Genomic DNA, 23,168 nt, shown 5'->3' on the forward strand with positions numbered 1-23,168 from the left:
CGACAACGTAAGTTACGCAAAATAAATGTGTGACGTTGTGTTTCTGTGACATAATTTGAAATCACTACTGTACAGCACAAAAGACAAGTCAAAGGTGAGTTAAAAGTTCAATGCTTCGTATATATATACTTTAATTTCTGTGCAACTCCTCGTTTCACATTTATATAAGTTATAACTTATCCAATGAATTTGTTGTTTCTTGCGATACTTCAGTCAGCCTGCAGCTAGTTTCGTTGCATTTTCATTTTTTAGGGGGTACCTTTTACACAAAAAAACTAAGGCCATGTCTATAACAAATATTGTGCATATCGCATGGGCAAATGGCACCAAATATTTGTACAACTCTCTACCAGAGACCAAATGACAAAGTAGTCATAGGTCATCGTATGGTATTTAGCATATGTCAGAAAGGTCGCCTCATATTGAATTCTAGGTTAACTACTGTAAACCAAAACTCTAACCCAATAACATACTGATTTCACGCATAATGCGATCGCGATATGACACAGCATAATTTACAGACGCCACATATCGAAAAACACTAATGGTTCCTTCCTATCGTAAACGGGGTACAAAGAACCCCGATTTGAATTATTGTCTTTATTTAGAGTTTGAACAGTTGACTATTTTTTGCAGATAAGTGGAAGACACAAAATTGAAAAAATCAACGATATGGAGAAGGAATTTTCTTCTACAAATTCAGAAGGTCCTCTGGACGGCCCGCATGCGTCAAAAAAGATTAATGTCAATCATAAGCCGGGAAATACTAACACATATAACAAAGAGAAATATACGCCAAAAAAGAAACATTCACCGATATACCATCCAAACGTTCAAAAGGTGCCAGCTAAACTAAAACATCTTTCAACTGATTCCCATGTTTCGAGAAAGGAAGCTTTTCAGTTGGAGAAAGAAGAAGAAGAAAACGAAGAGAAAGAAACCCCAAGAGATACCCACAAAAAAACACATTCTGAAGAGACGAAAAATGAAAAAGCTACACATTCAAAAGAAAAAATGCATACAAAGGAGGCACTTCTAAAGGAGAAACACCATGCTAAGAAGACGCATCCAAAAACGACACTCAATGATGATGAAATAGAGACACATCTTATGGAAATACACAATTTAAAGAAATCACAAGCAAAAGATGTACACGATGTAAAAGCGCTGGATACAAAAGAGAAACATAAAGAAGCACATCCACACGATGTAAAAGTAGCACATCCAAAGGAGAAGCACGATATAAAAGAAGCACATTCACACCATGTTAAAGCAGCGCACCCAAAGGAGAAGCACGATATAAAAGAAACACATTCACACCATGTTAAAGCAGTACATCCAAAGAAGAAACATGATGATAAAGAAGCACATTCACACCATGTTAAAGCAGCGCACCCAAAGGAGAAGCACGATATAAAAGAAGCACATTCACATTATGTTAAAGCAGCGCACCCAAAGGAGAAGCATGATATAAAAGAAGCACATTCACACCATGTGGAAACAGCACATCCAAAGAAGGAGCATAATGTAAAAGAAGCACATTCAATCCATGTAAAAGCAGTACACCCAAAAGAGAAAGATGATGTGAAGATAGCATATTTAAAGGAAATACAAAAGGAAAATGATATCATGGAAACACCACCAACAGATGTAAATAGTGGAAAGGAAAACCAATAAAAAGAGGAAAGTAATACAATGGAAACACGACCAACAGAGGCAAATGATTGGAAGGACAATAAACTAACAGGGGAAATTAAATGAAGAAAATATACTACCAAAAGATGCAAATAATGAAAATAACAGACAACAAACAGAGGACACGAATGAAACACAATCTATACTGAAAATTATGTAAAATAAACTGATATCACAGAGATATGTCTCGCCTTTCTTTTGTTATTTTTATTATGCAAATGTTGAAATCAAAATAGCAATACTTTAACATCTTACCATCAAGTTATGAAAATATTCAAAGTTAATGAACCATGACTGAGTTACATGGCTAACATATCCAACTAAGTTAGACATCACGTGACTTTTGTGACGTATAATAGCCGCCATTTTGTATTATATTTCCCCATATAAAATGCATATATGCTTCAATAAAGTTTAATTTTCCCACAAACCTGATCCGTTTTCATACTTTTGCAAATCAATCCTTGATATTCAAATATATTTCTATCAAACAATGTTGGTCCTAACAGTTTAATTTTTGATTAAATTCGGTCAAATCGACATCGTAAAAAATGCACTTTTTCTCGTCATTTCTCCGTTGACTCAATGCTAAATTACCGATACCCATGTCTACTTTTACAACAAATAAAGAAATTCTGTAAATAAAACACAAACTTTGCAAATCGATCAAGTATATTCAAACATATAGCTCGCAAAAAATACTACTTAAAACAGTTTAATTTCAGGACAATTTCGGTCAAACATCGATTTAAAAAAGGGAATTTTCCGAGATTTTTCAAAATGGCGGCTGATGTATCATATGGAAATGTTGCATCAAATCAATGATTTTTATTATAGTAAGACTTTCCTAGATTATATATAATTTTTCATAAAGAATCTCTGATGTTTCTGTCATTTTCCTTTAGTGATATTTCGATATCATTGATTTCAAAATAACTTTTCTCAATAAAAAAAAATATTTTAAGTGTGACACAGGAACATTTATTTTGACAGATAATCATCCAGGCGATACTATTACCAGAAAATAGTTTACAATATCTATAATAAAAAAATTTCTCTTCTTTTTAAAAAAAATTTTTAAAAAGTTTTCTGTATATTTTCTTTTTCTTTAGAAATATATTAAACATTTCTTTTAGAACAAAAAAAAAATTTTCATCCTAAGAGAAAAAAAAACGATGTCCAATTATAATAGATAAATATTCTATACCTTTACATTCCTTGACCGAACAGGTGAAATCTAACTTGGGTTAAATGTTACATCATAATATATTGTCAGGTAGACGTGCAAACCAAAAGCAACCAGGTGACATTCAACATCCTGTCAGTGTGTATACATGTATTGCCAGAGTTTAAATTTTGTGATATACAAAAGTTTTCATAAATGTACAAATAAATATATTCTCCTTCCCGTGTCAAATCAGAAGACGTATGGTTCATAATAAACTTTAGAAGAATTTTATTATTATGAAAATTTCTTTAAAATTTTTTTTTTGCTTAAAACGCATTCAAATATTTATTTGTTTCTATAATTATTTCAAAGAAATATTCTGATTCAAATTTTAATTTAAATGAATTTCGATCATTGAATATGATTCTATTGTTATTTATTTTTTAATTCAATATTTAAAGCTAAATCCAGGCAATGACTCGATATAAAGTTTAAATTGTGTTAAAAAAAGAGTTATTGTATAAATTCCAGCAGAGACGTATGATACGATTGATCAGGTTTTAACAATATTGTATACCGTATAATATCTATCGACAGAGTTATCGGTCCTGAATAGGACTGATATAGTTGGGTATGACAATTTCCATGTAAATGAGACGAGCCTGTGCTAATACAACTGCATACCAAATACCATTGACTTATTATAAGTCGTTCCCAAACCTAATTAGAAACATTAACTTGTAAACATTACTGTGTAAAAGTTTCAAAGTCAATGAACCACGAAGAGGGGGTGGGGATATATTATGATCTCCATGGAAACAATACTTGCAAAAGCAAACACATTTTGCATACCAAATATCATTGACTAAACATTAGCAGTTCATCTTAAACTGATCTAATCACAAACTAATACATCATCCTGTAAACTAAGATAAGTTTCAAAGTAAATAGACCATGACTAAGGGGCGTAGCCAAATTATCTCCATGGAAATGAGATATACCAATGCTTATACAACTGCATACCAAATATCATTGACCTACCACTTGTTGTTCCCCAAAAACTGGCCTAATCATAAACTAATACATGTAAAATAAGCAAAAGTTTCGAAGTCAATAGATCATGACTGAGGGGGCAGGTCCTAATAATCTCCATGGAAATGAGATGTGCCAATGCTTATATAACTGCTTACCAAATATGGTTGCCCTATAACATGTGGTTCACCATAAACTAGACCTAATCACAAACTAATACATTGTTGACGCCGTCGCCGTCGCCGACGCCGGAAACAGCATACCTATGTCTCGCTTTTTGACTCTGTCAAGGCGAGACAGTTTTGAGGAAATTTATAAGGACTTGTACGTCAAATGGGTAAATGATTTCCCACTATTGTTAAATGTGACTGTCATATGTACAGGTGGTGCACATCAATTTATCGAACGGATCTTTCAATGAAGTCTTTTTAGCTCACCTGGTCCGAAGGGCCAAGTGAGCTTTTCTCATCACTTGGCGTCCGTCGTCCGTCGTCGTCCGTCGTCGTTAACTTTTACGAAAATCTTCTCCTCTGAAACTACTGGGCCAAATCAAACCAAACTTGGCCACAATCATCATTGGGGTATCTAGTTTAAAAAATGTGTGGCGTGACCCGGTCAATCAACCAAGATGGCCGCCACGGCTAAAAATAGAACATAGGGGTAAAATGCAGTTTTTGGCTTATAACTCAAAAACCAAAGCATTTAGAGCAAATCTGACATGGGGTAAAAATGTTTTTATCAGGTCAAGATCTATCTGCCCTGAAATTTTCAGATGAATCGGTCAATCGGTTGTTGGGTTGCTGCCCCTGAATTGGTAATTTTGAAGAAATTTTGCTGTTTTTGGTTATTATCTTGAATATTATTATAGTAAGAGATAAACTGTAAACAGCAATAATGTTCAGCAAAGTAAGATCTACAAATAAGTCAACATGACCAAAATGGTCAGTTGACCCGTTTAGGAGTTATTGCCCTTTATAGTCAATTTTTAACCATTTTTCGTTAATTAAAGTAATCTTTTACAAAAATCTTCTCCTCTGAAACTACTTGGCCAAATTAATCCAAACTTGGCCACAATCATCTTTGGGGTATCTAGTTTAAAAAATGTGTGGCGTGACCTGGTCAACCAACCAAGATGGCCGCCACGGCTAAAAATAGAACAAAGGGGTAAAATGCAGTTTTTGGCTTATAACTCAAAATCCAAAGCATTTTGAGGAAATCTGACATGGGATAAAAATGTTTATCAGGTCAAGATCTATCTGCCCTAAAATTTTCAGATGAATCGGTCAATCGGTTGTTGGGTTGCTGCCCCTGAATTGGTAATTTTGAGGAAATTTTGCTGTTTTTGGTTATTATCTTGAATATTATTATAGATAGAGATAAACTGTAAACAGCAATAATGTTCAGCAAAGTAAGATCTACAAATAAGTCAACATGACCAAAATGGTCAGTTGACCCGTTTAGGAGTTATTGCCCTTTATAGTCAATTTTTAACCATTTTTCGTAAATTAAAGTAATCTTTTACAAAAATCTTCTCCTCTGAAACTACTTGGCCAAATTAATCCAAACTTGGCCACAATCATCTTTGGGGTATCTAGTTTAAAAAATGTGTGGCGTGACCTGGTCAACCAACCAAGATGGCCGCCACCGCTAAAAATAGAACATAGGGGTAAAATGCAGTTTTTGGCTTATAACTCAAAAACCAAAGCATTTTGAGGAAATCTGACATGGGATAAAAATGTTTATCAGGTCAAGAACTATCTGCCCTGAAATTTTCAGATGAATCGGTCAATCGGTTGTTGGGTTGCTGCCCCTGAATTGGTAATTTTGAGGAAATTTTGCTGTTTTTGGTTATTATCTTGAATATTATTATAGATAGAGATAAACTGTAAACAGCAATAATGTTCAGCAAAGTAAGATCTACAAATAAGTCAACATGACCAAAATGGTCAGTTGACCCGTTTAGGAGTTATTGCCCTTTATAGTCAATTTTTAACCATTTTTCGTAAATTAAAGTAATCTTTTACAAAAATCTTCTCCTCTGAAACTACTTGGCCAAATTAATCCAAACTTGGCCACAATCATCTTTGGGGTATCTAGTTTAAAAAATGTGTGGCGTGACCTGGTCAACCAACCAAGATGGCCGCCACCGCTAAAAATAGAACATAGGGGTAAAATGCAGTTTTTGGCTTATAACTCAAAAACCAAAGCATTTTGAGGAAATCTGACATGGGATAAAAATGTTTATCAGGTCAAGAACTATCTGCCCTGAAATTTTCAGATGAATCGGTCAATCGGTTGTTGGGTTGCTGCCCCTGAATTGGTAATTTTGAGGAAATTTTGCTGTTTTTGGTTATTATCTTGAATATTATTATAGATAGAGATAAACTGTAAACAGCAATAATGTTCAGCAAAGTAAGATCTACAAATAAGTCAACATGACCAAAATGGTCAGTTGACCCGTTTAGGAGTTATTGCCCTTTATAGTAAATTTTTAACCATTTTTCGTAAATTAAAGTAATCTTTTACAAAAATCTTCTCCTCTGAAACTACTTGGCCAAATTAATCCAAACTTGGCCACAATCATCTTTGGCGTATCTAGTTTAAAAAATGTGTGGCGTGACCTGGTCAACCAACCAAGATGGCCGCCACCGCTAAAAATAGAACATAGGGGTAAAATGCAGTTTTTGGCTTATAACTCAAAATCCAAAGCATTTTGAGGAAATCTGACATGGGATAAAAATGTTTATCAGGTCAAGATCTATCTGCCCTGAAATTTTCAGATGAATCGGTCAATCGGTTGTTGGGTTGCTGCCCCTGAATTGGTATTTTTGAGGAAATTTTGCTGTTTTTGGTTATTATCTTGAATATTATTATAGATAGAGATAAATTGTAAACAGCAATAATGTTCAGCAAAGTAAGATTTACAAATAAGTCAACATGACCAAAATGGTCAGTTGACCCCTTTAGGAGTTATTGCCCTTTATAGTCAATCTTTAACCATTTTTCATAAATCTAAGTAATCTTTTACCAAATCTCCACTGAAACTACTAGGCCACAATCATCTTTGGGGTATCTAGTTTGAAAAATGTGTCCGATGACCTGGCCATTCAACCAAGATGGCCGCCACGGCTAAAAATAGAACATAGGGGTAAAATGCAGTTTTTTGCTTATAACTATGAAACCAAAGCATCTAGAGCAAATCTGACAAGAAGTTAAATTGTTAATCAAGTCAATATCTATCTGCCCTGAATTTTTCAGATGAATTGGACAACTGGTTGTTGGGTTGCTGCCCTCCAATTGGTAATTTTTAAAGAAATTTTGCCGTTTTTAGTTATCTTGAATACTATTATAGATAGCGATAAACTGTAAACAGCAATAATGTTCAGCAAAGTAAGATCTACAAATAAGTCAACATGACCTAAATGGTCAATTGACCCCTTAAGGAGTTATTGCCCTTTATAGTCAATTTTTAACAATTTTCATTAATTTGGTAAATTTATGTAAATTTTTACCAAATATAGTTCTCTGTTACTAATGGGCAAAGTTCATGATAGATATAATTGTAAGAAGCAAAATTGTTCAGTAAAGTAAGAACTTCAAACACATCACCATCACCAAAATACAATTTTGTCATGAATCCATTTGTGTCCTTTGTTTAATATGCACATAGACCAAGGTGAGCGACACAGGCTCTTTAGAGTCTCTAGTTTTTTTATCAAAAGTCTACAAAATTGTTCAAAGTTGGTTTACATAAAATTTGTAAAACTCATCACATATACTCTCTTCTGGTCTTACATCAATATAGAAAAATATTAAATGATGTTTAAGATCGAAGCAACTTCACTGGTTAGCTCTTTCAGTATAATTGGTTTGATGTTGTCTGGTCCAGCAGCCGTGTCTTGTTTTTAGATTTTTAACTTGTTTTTCTACTCCATTTATGTTATGAATTTTTCTTGGAGCACGGTTTGGTGTTATTTTACTTGTTATTAGTGGATGGTTATATTTGTTTGCCCCCGTTTTCTACGTGGTACTACAAATTTTTGTCACATTTCTCGTGTTTGATATATAGGTCTAGAATCTTTTTGTTGGTGAACGAAAGTCCTCGTTTTCTTTTGGGGTTATTAATATATTTCAATAGGCTTGTCTTCATTTTGTTTCAGAGGTTTAAATATATTAATACCTACTGTGTTAGTAAATATAGTTTGATTTTTTTTATTGAGCTTATATACAGTTATATCAGAACCGTGTGAATGCTCGATGCCATTAGTGATACTGAAACTGTGGTTAAATATGATATTGCTACTTTTATACAAGAAGTCACTTCTATACTTTTGCAATCTGCAGAACAAACTTTAAGAACACAGAGGCCGGTAATTGATACACGTAATTGTCAAGAAAGCAAACTATGGTTTAACGGAGATTGTAAAAAGTCTAGAAGGAATTATCGTAAAGCAAAGAGATTATACAAAGAAATTTGGTTCAAACATTTTTAAGAGCAGATTCAAATTGACAGAAAATGTATATAAAAGAGCTCTGGATGAAAATATTATTAATTTTAATAGAGAGATGCGAATAAAAATGAAAAAAATGAGATAAAAAAATCCAAAAGAGTTTTGGAAATTTTTTAACAAAGGTCGAAGAAAAGAAATACAAATATTTCAATAGATGTATTGTTAGATTTTTTCAAAGATTTGAATAAAAATAAGTGTGATGGTCAAAATTGATATACAAAATGATGTAAATGATGTACAGAATGATATGTTGAATTGTAATATAACAATTGAAGAAATATAAAAGGCAATACAAGCATAAAAAAAAACAACAAATCACCGGGTGAAGCTAAGATAATGTTATAAATGATATATATATCATCGTCTTTTGAGAAAATGAGTGACATATATGTACTTTTAACTTAATTTTTGAAACAGGTATTGTGCCTGAAGCATGGCATGCTGGTATAATAATATAGGGTTATTGCATTAATATTCCCCAATATTTATTCAATAACACTTTTATTGTATAGCAATATAATATTAGAAAGTAAAAATTGGTTTAGACTAAGATTTTGTCGTTGATGACGTCATGAGTTTTGAAGACTAATTGCACTAGTGCAATATTAGAATTTATTGCATGCTAACCTTTGGTTACTTTCTGTGGGATATATTATATTGCTATACAACAAGTATGGACACAGACGCAAATTGTCAGTGGGGTTAAAGGTCGTTACAAATGTATTGAAAGCTAGACTGGAAATGTGTATTAACAAATTGAGTTGATGTGTACATGTCTTCATTCAAATGCATTGACTGATAAAAAAGGTGGCTTCAACTTCCACCCCTCTCTATGAATTAGTTGTTTGAGTGTTTGAATATGGAGTTTGTTAATAAATAAATAGCTGCACTCTAAGCGCATGATATGTCTTGATTCCTTTAAAGGTTGAACTATTTTGTTTTGTACAATTATTAGTCTATTTGTTTTCTCATTGCATTTGTTTTTAAATGTCATTTTAAGGTCTTTTATAGCTGACTGTGCTGTATGAGCTTTTGTCATTGTTGAAGGCTATTTGGGGACCTGTAGTTGTTGATCGTGTTTTAAATTTTGGAATGTAGCTGAAGTCAACAGACATAGACAATTCACCCAAGTTTTATAAAATGATGTGGAAGTGTTTATGTGAATAATTAAGATCGGAAATAAGGAAAGTGTCAAAGTGACAACAACCCAACCATAGAGTAGACAACAGCTGAAGACCTCCAATGGGTTTTCAATGTAGCCAGAAACTCCTGCACTTATAGGTGTCCAAAAACTATAAAATCCCTTATTTTTTTTTAGCATATATAAAAATTCATAACACAGAAATGTATAATCTGAAATTTATTACAATCAAAAGGGACCTTAGGTCAATAGTGTAAACAATTCCCCAAAGTTTAATTAAAGGTGATGGATGCATTTTTGTGTTATTGTTCAAAATTGGAAAATTCTCTCTTTTTTAAGGATAAAATCTCTCTTCATAACATGGAAATGAAAATTCTAAAATTTATAAAATCGATGTGGAGCTAATGTCAATAGATATAAACATTTCAACAAAGTTTCTTGAGAGTGGGGGAAAGTGTTTTCTAGTTATTGTCTGAAGTGTGGATGATGGACTGATAGACAACAGTATACTATAATATGTTGTGTGTGAGGCATTGGTATAATAAAATGGTTTTGAATGAATAATGATTAGAAACTGTTTAATGCAGTTATTGAGGAAACGACAGTGAAGAAATTGCTGAGATCAATGCGTTTGAATCCTAAGAATTCAATTTTTGTTGAAATGAAACAAAGTTCAATTTTTGGCCCTTTGGATCTTAATGTAGACCAATTTGAAAACGGGACAATCCTGTGCAATTGAATATTCCTGGCTATTGGCAATACTGTGCAATTGAAAATTTCTTGCTATTGCGCAATATTGTGCAATTAGATATTTCTTGCTATTGTGCAATACTGTGCAATTAAAAATTTCTTGATATTGCACAATACTGTGCAATTGGAGATTTCTTGCTAGTGTGCAATACTGTGCAATTGAAGATTTCTTGCTATTGCAGAATAATGCAAAATTGAAAATTTCTTGCTATTGCACAATACTTAGTATAATAATTTTTGACCCGATTTGGACCAACTTGAAAACTGGGCCCATAATCAAAAATCTAAGTACATGTTAAGACTCACCATATCAAAGAACCCCAAGAATTCAATTTTTATTAAAATCAAGCTTATTTTAATTTTGGACCCTTTGGACTTTAATGTAGACCAATTAGAAAACAGGACCTAAAATTAAGAATTTGGACATGGTTAGATTTGGCATATCAAAGAAGCACAATACCGTAATTCATTTTTTGATGAAATCAAACAAAGTTTAATTTTGGCCCCTTATTCCTTGGGACCAAAACTCCAAAATTAATCCAAACCTTCCTTTTGTGGTCATAAACCTTTATAGATTTCTATTAACTTATACTTAAGTTATTGTTCAAAAACCAAGAAAAATGCTTATTTGGGGCCTGTTTTTGGCCCCTAAATCCTACACTGTTGGAATTAAAATTACCAAAATCTATCCCAACCCTCCTTCTGTGGCCATAGACCTTCTGTTTACCAATACTTAAGTTATAGAGCAAAAACCAAGAACAATGCTAATTTGGCCCCTTATTCCTAAACTGTTGAGACCAAAATACCCCAAGTCAATCCCACCCTTCCTTTCATGGTCATAAATCTTGTGTCTAAATTTCATATATTTCTATTTTACTTTCACTGAAGTTAGAGTGCGAAAACCGAATGTCTTTGGATGAAAACAATGATGCCAACGTGATACCAATGTACAACCAAAAAGTTTTCAATTTTTGCGGTTGTATAAAAATGATCTCAAATCAAATTTTTAATGGAGTTTGCAACAGTAATTATTCAACTACTCATTTTAATACATCATAAAGTATTAAAGTGTAAATGTCATACAGTCATGGTGATGATGCCTCCGCTAGCATATAACGTTATAAAGGTACATAAATCAAGAACTGTTAAAGTGAAGCTGCTAAAAATTGAACTTAAACCGAGTTTAGAGGTCCCGGTAATAAGCATTGTATAAACATTTCACTAAATTTAGTTGAGACAAACTTGAGAAATTTTTCCATTTGTGAAAGGGGATAACCCTAGAATGATAATCAAAGTGCTTGTAATCACTGAATGGCTATTAAAGACTGCTTAAATTTATCAGTTGGTAGTAAAGTGAATTTTGCATTGTATATTGTATATATAGCATTATTTGAAGTCGATTCAACTTCTATTCTGGACAGAGAAAGATAACTCCAATTTTCAAAGAAGATTTCATAAAGCAATGGTTTTAGGTAATATTAATTCAACAACCATTCTGGACAAAGAAAGATAACTCCAATTTATTGTCTTGAATCTACAAAAATGTTTATTTTGGTCCCTCAATTCCTCTACTGTTAGCCCCATAACCCACATAATAGACCTCAAACTTCTACTTATGGTATGAAATATCATGGTACAGTTTCAGAACAATTGAAATACTTATACACAACTTTTTGTACTGACACAAGATTAATGTGTGTATTGGGCACCTTTGGAACCCTTATTCATAAACCTTAGGGACTATATATATATAACCGCCCCAAAACAATCCCAAGCTTCCTTTTATGATTATAAATATTATGTTATAATTTAATGGCTTCCTTTTTACTTATACTGAAGTTATTATCTGGAAACCATCCGTCTTGGGAAGACGACGACAGGATACCTACATGTATTTCAACTGCAAAAATTTCTGTGGTTGTATAAAAATTTCAAATATGTACAATGAAATATAGTTTTAGAAATTGATAAGCCTAGATAGGCCTTATAATTTTTTCCCCACAAAGTTGAAGGACCATTTACACTCAGGACCGAGCCATAAGTAGACAGTACAGTCTACAGATGTATTAAAACAACCTAGCATCATATTGCTAGTAGTGGGAGTAGCATTCTTGGGTAAATTTGTTCTTTTTTTTTTATAATATGTTTGGTTCAAATCAAAATTGAATGCTTTTATCTCCCTAATACTTACATTGTAAATAGAGGTGGTACTACTTTGACAAATCCTTGTACATGAGAGTTTTCTGTCAAATCTTTATTTCACAAAGAATGAATTGCATAACAATGAACTGAGCTCAAAGCAAAGTACTTTAATAATACACTTAGACAAAGAGCTAAATCCAGTGATATACTTTGTACTACAGGTCCTTCATTAACATCCATTGACCAAAACCATATCTCAACAACATTCCATACTACATGGTTGGATTTGGAAGTCCTGAAAAAGACATGATTTTTTTTAACATATTTTAAGTATATATACACAGGTTAAAACTTTCTTGTTGTATAATCATTCCGTATCTATATATATATAGCTAGAAACTATCAATTTGCTTAATGCACATATTGATAATCATATATGTTGAGTGTACCTCTGTTGGAAATAAGAACCTAGTTTTAGTCAATGGACAAAACATTCATAACTATAAAATATTATAGATCTAAGACTTGTCAGTGTCTATTTACCATTGCCACTGAATCAGTGATATATGTATTGTACACATAATTATATACATGCAAGACTAAAATTATAAAGTACATACATGTTTGTATATAAGACTAAAACTGACATTCAGTCTTTACAACATCTTCATTCCCAAAGTCATTTTCAAATCTGACTTCATTGTGAAATAAGATTCCATATCTACAACCAATTAAAAGGAAAAATCCCTCTGATAGACTAGCATTTAAATCCGATTTCTAAAATGGAAGCTAGGACACCTTGGAACTTAGAACTAAAAAATATCGAACAATATATCTGATATATTTCAAATGCATGTACACTTGTACATGAAATAATATAAATCTCTAAAATTCACCATATTGTTCCCTATTTCATCTTCTGTTAGATACTGTATATCCAGTGGCGGATCCAGAAATTTTCTTAAGTGGGGGTCCACTGACTGACCTAAGAGGGGGCTTGCTCAAGTTATGATTCAGTGAATCCCTATATAAGCAACCAAATTTTTTCCCAAAAAGCAGCCCCCCCCCCTAAATTTGCCTCTGATATCAACCTCTAGATGTCTTTCAATTACATTCAGTTAAGTGTGGGTTGATCTTTGATTGTTGTACATGTTACAACCAGATTCCCAGCAGGGAGCAACTTTCAAGCTTCGATTTTGAAATAAGGAGGAAAATGTAACCTTTTCAATTTATAAAACAGGCTCAACAACATTTCTATACATACATGTATATAAACATATTCTAAGTTGTGGACACACCTTCATTAAATATTCTACTTCAATTAGAAGAGGAGATCAAATTTTTTGGGTCTATAAATTGTCCTTGATATTGAGGTTATTTTGACACAGCAAAATATAAAGAAAATGTAAACTATGATCTGGAAATTGACTTCGTTTTAACAAAATAAGCCCACTTAAACTGAACTTTAAATGCAAAAGACCTCTAAATGGCTAACAGATATTGCTATATAAAAGAATAGTCCATGATTATACATGTACATGACATTAAAGAATTCATGAAATTTACACTGATTCTGTCAGTTGAATGGACTAGAATGAGACATAAAGGTTTTTTTCAAACAGTTGTGTTGTAAATTAAATTAGTTGTATTTTATGGTTGATATATTTATGTATATACATGTATGTAAATCATTGGCTCTTCAACCAATGATATTTTACAATATCGATTATTTGTTTATTTTTCTATTGTTGATATTTTTCAGCATACTAAAAATGTTTTAACACAACACGAGCGCAAGCTTAATAGGGTGTCCTCACACAAGGTATTCGCTGGCGGTCGCCATTTTCCCAATTAGCGAAAAAATAATACTTGTGGCGATAAAAATTCGTCATTTGCTTAAGAATTTGGCGAAAGAAATACATGCATATAGAAAGATTTATTTTCCTCCTTCTTGTTTATTTACTTTTTTTTCGAGTTTCTCGGACTTTAACTTATCACACAATACTCGGAATTCACCTTGAATGACCTCATTAAGATTTTGACAGAAAATCAATTATCAGCATCTAATCGTCGGACCCGTCGGACCTAAGGGGCAGAATTTATGCAGGTCCAGCAAAACTCGTAGCTGTGCAGGACCTGATGGCCGGCAATATTTAAGTCCGCTTGGGTCCCCCAAAACTGAAATCCCCGTCGGCCCCGGCAGAGTATTTTGTTTATAAAATTGCGATCATCTTTAATAAAAGTAAATGTCCTGTTCCCCCGCATTTTCTAACTCCGGGAACCAGTATTTCCGCTCAGTAATAGTCTTTTGTACCTTTTCCATCTCGCCCCAAACAATTCTCCGTATTTCCGTCATGTTTTTTGTTTTAGAAATTCGCTCTCTAGGAAGGAGGTCTATTAAGCATTAAGTTGATAAGTTCAGGAAATATGTCATGGCTGATAAAACTACAATTGTTATGAATCACAGGTTATTTTAAAATAAAAATAATATCAACAAAATCAAAATTAACGTTTGTTCAATAGCATAATTTCATTTGATTTTCGAGTGAAAATATGGGTCTGGCAGAAATTTGATGGGTCTGGCAAAACTTGGTACCCTGTAGGCCCCATTGTCTGACAGGAAAAAAAAACTGTTTGCATCTCTGAAGGGCAAGAAAAATCTCCGATTTAAAACTTGAATTATCCTTTGACTTTGGTGTAAGTAATTGATCAGGGAGACTACTAAAGTCGTTTGAGTGACATGCGTGTTTCAAGCATAGTTTTACATCTCAACTTTTTCATTTAAGATGGTCAAGATGGTTGTTATGAAGAAGGGGGGGGGGGGGGGGGGGGTAGAATGCATTTTGGCGTCACAATTTCAAATGACATAGGATAACATATGATCGGTCCATATACATGTATGACGGTAGAAATGGGGGTATCTTATTGAAGTATTCTTGCCAAATGAAGATTAAACAGTAATTCTTAGACATGACCATAAAAGAGGGGGGATAGGACCTTTATCGGGACTCCAGGATCGGGTGTTTTTAAGCTCGGGATTATCCCCCCTCATAAAATGTACACTTTTTTCCAGAAGATTAAAAAATCAGCTGAATTTGACAAATCACACTATTTGTTTTCCAAAAATAACGGTAATTGGATGGGGGTTGTGTGTATTCACATTATTTGAACAATTCTCCTTGGGCCGAGAAAAAAAAGATCAGTGTTTCAGGTAACCCGACCGACCCTGGTTTTTAGCCCAGACCTTAACTTTTATATTGGATCTTTCAAAAAAAAAAAAAAAAAATTATCAACCGACCCTGTTTTTGACACAGGCTTCTGATAAATGACATCAAATTTTTTCTCTCTTGCTTCCTCTTGCATAGAAAGCCAGTAAAACATTTTATTAATGTCAAAAGGTATTCCAAACAGGTTAAAATCCAAGAAATTTGCACAGCAGGTGCTTCAAAAACATTGCAAATGGCCCAAGACCACAATTAATGACCCCACTGTTCGTTGTTCATGAATGTAGTTCCTTTTAATTAGTCATTAGAGTGTATTTTTCCTGAATTTTTTTCTTTCCCTTCCCCACTCATTTCTTAGATTTTATCAGAGTTCGCGAAAACCGTCGGTCCTGTCGGTCCTGACCGCCAAAATGAGGCTCGGACCAGTATGTTGTCCACTTGTGACGGTCCCAATGACCGATGCAAAAACGGCCGTTGCAGTGCCTATGTCGGCACGTTTTTTACATCGGTTATCAGATGGACCGTTTTTTCATTGGTCATTAGATGTACAAGCCGGTAATTTCCGGTACTGGTTTCCGATTTTTATTATAAACAAACCAACTGACCAAGGCGGCGAGCCACATGTGGCCTATCAAATTTGTTCAAGGAGCTGTTCCTGGCAAACGATCGGCGGAGGAACCTTATATAATAAATAAAGTTAATTTCCGTTGAAATAAGTTATTGATTTTATTTCAGGATAAAATTGACAGATTTTGTAGGACCAGCAAAAAATTTGTAGGACCGGCATATAATCTTGCTTTGTCAGTCCTATGACTGACGGATCAAAAAAAGTTTTCGCGAACTCTGTTTTATTGGGTGGAAATGAAAGATCAGAGGTGAAATAATTTTTTGGATGTTGTATTTAAACTGATTTTGATATGGAATGAGTGATTAGGCCAAGTGCAAAAAGGTCATATTTACAGTTTTCGGAACATCTCTTGACTTGTCCATAGGGGTATGGATGTATATTGGCTTTATTTGTAAAAGTGATTGCTTCAATCTTTCTGAATTTTGGATATATTTTTGGACTAGTGCTATACATAAGACACACAAAAAATTTGACAAAAGTGCATGGTGCAATTTTTTTAATGATACAAAATGTTCAAAAGAAATGATAGAGAAATTAATTGTGGTCTGTGGCCAAATGGCACACTTCCGGTTTTTGAAACTAATTAAGGATCCGGACTTGGAAAAAACATGATAAATACTCAATAACTCAAATATGAAATTTTGAATCATCACCAAAAAGTACAGATCATGTGACCATCATAAGAAACAACTATATTAAGTTTCATGAAATTTGGATAAGTCGTTCTCAAGTTACGGTGCCACATGTTTACGCTGGACAGACAGACGGACACCTGACATTTGTATACCTTTATACGTCCCGTCTTTGACGGACGTATAAAAAGCAGTACTAAGCGTGCATGTTACGCTAGTTACATATTCAAAGAATAAAGTTTTATAACTTCTTAATGTCATATCCAATATTTATCAAAACCTAAAGGGGAGTTACATGTATCTTACTTCCTATATTTTTTCATGGATGTCAATACACCTAATTGCTATTTATTCCATACCGGATAAGTTCTAACATTACACAACTTTTTCATCCAGTTGAAGCTATCTGGGGGCCGTTGAAACAATTCACCATGCACAAAACTTTTTAATGAAAACCCTTTTAATTTACCGTAAATACTTAAAACAAAATAATTTTTACTTCAATTTAATTTCGAAAAAAGTGGATCATACTATATTAAAGTTTCTTGATAATCGCTTTCTTAAGTTTTTCCTCCCTCAGCTCTCTACTGAAAAACGCTCTATTTTCAGCCGCATGACCCAAACAGGAAGTTTTACATGAGACTGGTTTTGCAAGATTGGACTAAATAGCAATAAGGTGTATTTTCTGGGATTGTTGAAAACTTGCATATTCATCACTATCTGATTTTATGGGTATAACAATCCAGACAGACAAATAGCAATAAGGTGTTTAGGAAAACATGACCTAAAGCCTCCTTCATATAAGTCAAAAACTTGGGAACTCATACTGAATGGTCAAATGTGTTCAATATGAAAATTGCAGTTAAGATGGTAAAATCACAAATCAGCCGTTAACGAAATGGACTGAAAGTATGACTTTTGCGCAAATTTAAAAGGGAAACAGAGGCGGATTTAGAGGGGGGCCCGGCCCCCCCCTTTTTGGGAAAAAATTTGGTTGCTTATATAAGGAATCACTGAAGCGTGACTGGAGCGGGCCCCCTCTTAGGTCAGTCAGTGGGCCCCCACATATGAAAATTCCTGGATCCGTCACTGGGAAATGACGGGGAAGGGGCAAATTAACATTCAAGCAGAGCAAATGCTGTTTAAATTAGTATGCGGGTTTTAAATATAGAGTGAAAGTGGAGTCATCTTTATAAACTTAAGTTAAATATAACTTATGTAGACTTACCTTCTAATTCAATAAAAAAAAAAACCACACACGACTCAGAACTATGTCTAATTCACTTGGACTACTAATATGCAAACCTAAAAACAAAAAGAAATATATCATAAAATAGTGATTGAAAAATTCATAACACTTTGAAATGATAATCCAGACACGTGTTACACGGGGAGCATGTTTGTTTACAAATAATAATGTCACGTGATCGCGCACTGACCTCGCATGTTGCATCGCCCTTACAATTCACCAATACATAACCATTTTCATGCAAACATGCAACGTGAATGTGATTGGTTATCAAATAATACAAAAATAATGCATGAACCGTTGAAGAAAAAATTATTTCATCAAATAGATGGATTTTCACTTTCGACACGAATAGGTCGAGTTGACGTTTCTGTCATCGGAGATAGTATTGAGATAAATGGGATAAAACGGACCGTCAAAAAGGTCTAGAGAAGCACATCAGTAGAACCTTAACATGAATAAGTAATACTTACAAAAAATTCTCTAATTGATAAACTATATGACTAAAATTTCACGAAAATAACAATAAATAATTTTGTTCTTCGTGATGAAACTGCTTAAATTGGCGCGAAAAAATATTCTTACTCCTACTGCTTCACGTAAAAAAAAATGTATAGAACTGAATTCGACTACAGTTCAGCATAAAAAAAAACGTGAATATGCAAAAGTCTGATAACATGTTTATGAAAAAGTGTGTATAAATTTTCGTAAACGAAGTTACCTGTATACTTCACCAAGAACTACATTTGAGCGCAAAGATCGTATGTGTGATTTGGCTTATGTAACAATCGTCAATCGGAACTACTCGGCTATTCACTTCGTGCAACCAGAAAGGCCGAGTAGTTCCGATTGGTAACAAAATGGAATTTTTTGCGTTGCTATTAAATCATTGAAACCACGTGATTGAGGCCATCTATTTTTATTGCGGGTTCCACATATCTAAATCGGAATTATAGAAAAAATGGAATTTTGTGAGCAGAATCAAAACAGAAATGATGAACACTGCAACATATCCATCAAAATAAAAATAGGATGGAGGATCTGTGTATTCACATTATTTGTAAAACTCTCCTTCTTCCTGTGAAGCGTGTGCTTTACATCGAGGCTTATTATGCTAAGCATCGACGCCGTAGTACTTCAACCAATCAGACAATGTTTATTTGGGGAATTCTATCTAATTTTACTCAGATTTTGGAATATTTTAATCGAAATTATAGAAAAATGGAACATTGTTAGTACATATAAAATAGAAAAAGATGAATACTTTTAGCTGGAGAAAATTTGGATGGGGGTTCTGTGTATTCACATTATTTGCACAACTCTCCTTACTGATGCCATATTTTGGAATTTCCGTGACCTAAATGGTTCGCGAAAATTAATATTTTTATATATAGTATAGTAATAATACCAATTATAGTATAACTATATAGTTTTAGAAAATTTTCGCCAGGTCATATATAGCTTCGAAGGCATGCATTTTCTTTCTTTATTTCCTTCCAACTTTGTCTCAATTTCAAAAGTTTCAACTCATTTTGTATTCTCTGTATAGTAGTTTGTGATTGATTGATTGTTAGTTGCTTAACGTTCAGTGGCAAACATTTCATGTATGTTCAGAACGAGAAGAGGTTTGTGTAAAATATGACTCGCTACTCATCGGTTGAACAACCCTGCAGAGTTTCAAAAGCATTGCATAATAACTTAAGTTTGCATTTACATCTTCAAACAACCTTATTCGGATATTTTGTATTTCATAAATTTCTGATACATTTGTGGAAATTCGCCTACCGCTTCCGAATATGAAAAAAGTGACACCTATGACCGATGGGTCTTTCCTGTTGGGAGTTTCTCTAAAACAAATATGTTTTTTTTTTTAATTAAATCTGTTGGATGGGTATCTCTTACTACCCTACGGATGTACCATTTGGGGTTTTTTTTCAGGGAGAGGGGGGACTGGAGCTTTTGAGTAAAGAAAAGGCAGAATGAGTAACTTGTCCAAAAAAAACCCTTAAATTTAACTTGCTTAATATGTATAATATATGATAATCAATCTAGAATTGAATGAACTTGTATAACCCTCGGCCTCTTTTTTCTAGACCACCCACTCCTACGCGCTTACACCTTTTATGTAATTTTGACAGGTTTTAGCCAGCAATGATGTTACATACACAATGATGTTCTAGATAAATGTGATTTGAATTAACCAAGACGCACAGGATTTAGATTTTACCTTTTTAAATCTATAATCAATGTTTTGACACCGTCCCCAAATTTAAAGTCTAATTTGTCAACCTCAGCGTCGAGAATATACCTTTTCGTAACATGTCTACTTCATCAATACCAAGCTGTTTTTAGAAGTGGGTTTTCTACAAATGACCACATTTTTTCTTTATATGCTTTAATTGAGCTATTGCGTTTCAAAAAGAAAAAACTCCATTGTGCATTTGTGAAATTTGAAAAGGCGTTCGACTTTGTTCATAGAAATTCGTTATTTTTTTAAACTTTGGCAAAATAATGTAAATGGTAGTTTTTTACGTATTATTCAAGATATGTATGAAGGTATTAAATCATATAAATGATGAATGTTCAGGGTTTTTTACGTCTAAACTATGAGTTAGACAAGGTGAAAATATATCTCCTGTACTTTTATCATTGTATCTTAATGATCTTTAATCATATTTAGAAGAACATAATATAAAAGGGTTAGAATCTATCAGTTGCGATAATGAAAATGAGTTAACGATCTATCTTAAAATTCTATTGTTTTTATATGCAGACGATACAATTTTGTTATCAGAATCAAACAAGGATTTACAGTTTATGTTGGATACGTTTTCAAATTATTGTGAAAATTGGAAACTGAAAGTTAATATTTAAAAAAAAAAAAAAATCTTATATTTTCTAGAGGAAGAATTTCAGAAAAAGAAAAAAAATATTTTTGTAATAAAGAAATAAAAATTGTCAAAGACTACAAGTATCTTGGTGTATTTTTTGTCAGAATTGGATCTTTTTTTTAACCACAAGAAAATATTTAAGAGATCAGGAAACAAAAGCAATGTATAGTTTATTAAAAAAAAATGTCGAAGACATAATTTATCAATAGAATGTCAATAAGATATGTTCGATAAAGTCATTTTACCAGTATTACTTTACAGTTCAAAGATCTGGGGTTTTGAAAATTTAGATGTTTTAGAAAAAGTACACTTGCGTTTCTGCAAGATCATATTAAACCTAAAGCAGACAACCCCAAATAGCATTATTTATGGAGAACTCGGCCGATTTCCGGTCTCGCTTACAGTTAAAATGCGAATGATAAAATTTTGGTGTAGATTAGTATGTGGTGAAGAGGAAAAAATCTCCTCAATTCTCAGTCACAAATTGCTGTTTGTACATTTTAAGAATTATGGCTTTGAAAGCAAATGGTTGAAACTTGTAAAAAGTATTTTTGATAATTGTGGTCTATCATATGTATGGATATCCCAGTCTCATTTTTCTACAGATTGGATAGAAAACTGTATAGAACTTAGACTAAAAGATCAATTTAAGCAAGAATGGTCTTCTGACATTTTTAATTCAAGTAAAACAATTTGTTATAGAATATTTCAGAATGAATTCTGTTTTGAATTTAATTTGTCGTTATTACCCTCATATCTTATGTATTATTTATGTAAATTCAGATGTGGCTGTCATCGTTTGCCCATTGAATCGGGCAGATTGCATAAAATTCAAAGAGACGAAAGAACGTGCATTGTATGTAACTCAAATGAAATAGGTGACGAGTACCGTTATATTTTAGTTTGTAACTGTTTTAGTTTAGAAAGGAAAACATTGTTACCGAAATATTGTAAAAAAAATGCAAATACTGCAAAATTTAATCAGTTATTCTCATCAACTGATTTTATTGTATTAGAAAACCTAGCAAGATTCATTAAACATGTAATTATCAATTGTCGTCCCTCCCGGATAGTTAAATTGTGTTTAACATTCACAATTAAATTTGGATGTCGAGCTGAACTTAATAGAATTCCCTTAAAAAATAAAATATTATATTCAATATTCAACTACCTGAACCATATAGTTTCTTCGGAAAATTCTTTGGCATATGATATATTCACTAAATCTGTAGATTCAAACCCTTGGGTCATAAAGGTCAAGAGTCTTTTGAATGAACTTGGAATGTCTTATATCATCAATAACTTTAATTATGTTAAAAGTAATTTAAATTCTATTAAACAAAGAATTAATGACCAATGTTTGCAAGTTCAAAATGCAAATATATTTGAATCCAAAAAGTTAGACTTTTTCAAAAGTGTCTACATAATGGGCAGAAGACCACCATATGTTGATATATTAAAAAACAGAAGTGACAGAGCTGCAATATGTAAGATCCGTATAAGCGCTCATACACTGATGATTGAAAGAGGGAGACATCTAAATATTCCCAGAAATGAGAGATACTGCTCTGTATGTAATTCTGGTCAAATTGAAAATGAAAAACATTTTCTTTTACATTGTGAAAAATACTCAACTAAGAGGGACATATTTTACCATAAAGTTTCAAATATAATTGTTGATTCTACAAAATTTCAAAAACATGAAAATAATATAATCTTTTTATTAAATAATAATTCATACACAATCCTAAAATTAACTTCCTCTTTCATCTCAGACAGTTTGAACCTGCGTAAAGCAGAACAAACTCTATAAAATTGCTAATAATCATTGTTCATAATAAATAATATTACATATTAATATTGTCGTTATTTTCAATACTTATTTTGTTTGACCAACTATGTAATTGATATATCTTTTTTTAATCATTTACTGTTGATGATATTGATATCGTTCGATGATATTGTTCGAAATATGCCTATTGATATTCTATGCATAATTACTATTTGTATAACAGTTGTATGGGCCATTGCCAATTATTGTAATTGTGTTTGTGCCAATAAAATATTTGTATTTATTTGTATTTGTATTAAATGAACTGTCTTTT

The 23,168-nt window shown here is 32.8% G+C and overlaps 1 protein-coding gene across 1 annotated transcript; it reads left to right on the forward strand.

The window, feature by feature from the left end:
* On the forward strand, positions 1–1,878 carry LOC134721962 (histidine-rich glycoprotein-like). Its single transcript, XM_063585303.1, has 2 exons — positions 1–94; positions 637–1,878. The coding sequence occupies exon 2, from the start codon at positions 673–675 to the stop codon at positions 1,675–1,677; it is 1,005 nt and encodes a 334-aa protein (XP_063441373.1). The 5' UTR covers positions 1–94; positions 637–672; the 3' UTR covers positions 1,678–1,878.
* The last annotated feature ends 21,290 nt before the right edge of the window (positions 1,879–23,168 follow it).

The sequence above is a fragment of the Mytilus trossulus genome, chromosome 6, assembly GCF_036588685.1.
Source record: "Mytilus trossulus isolate FHL-02 chromosome 6, PNRI_Mtr1.1.1.hap1, whole genome shotgun sequence".
In the NCBI taxonomy this organism is placed as follows: domain Eukaryota; kingdom Metazoa; phylum Mollusca; class Bivalvia; order Mytilida; family Mytilidae; genus Mytilus; species Mytilus trossulus.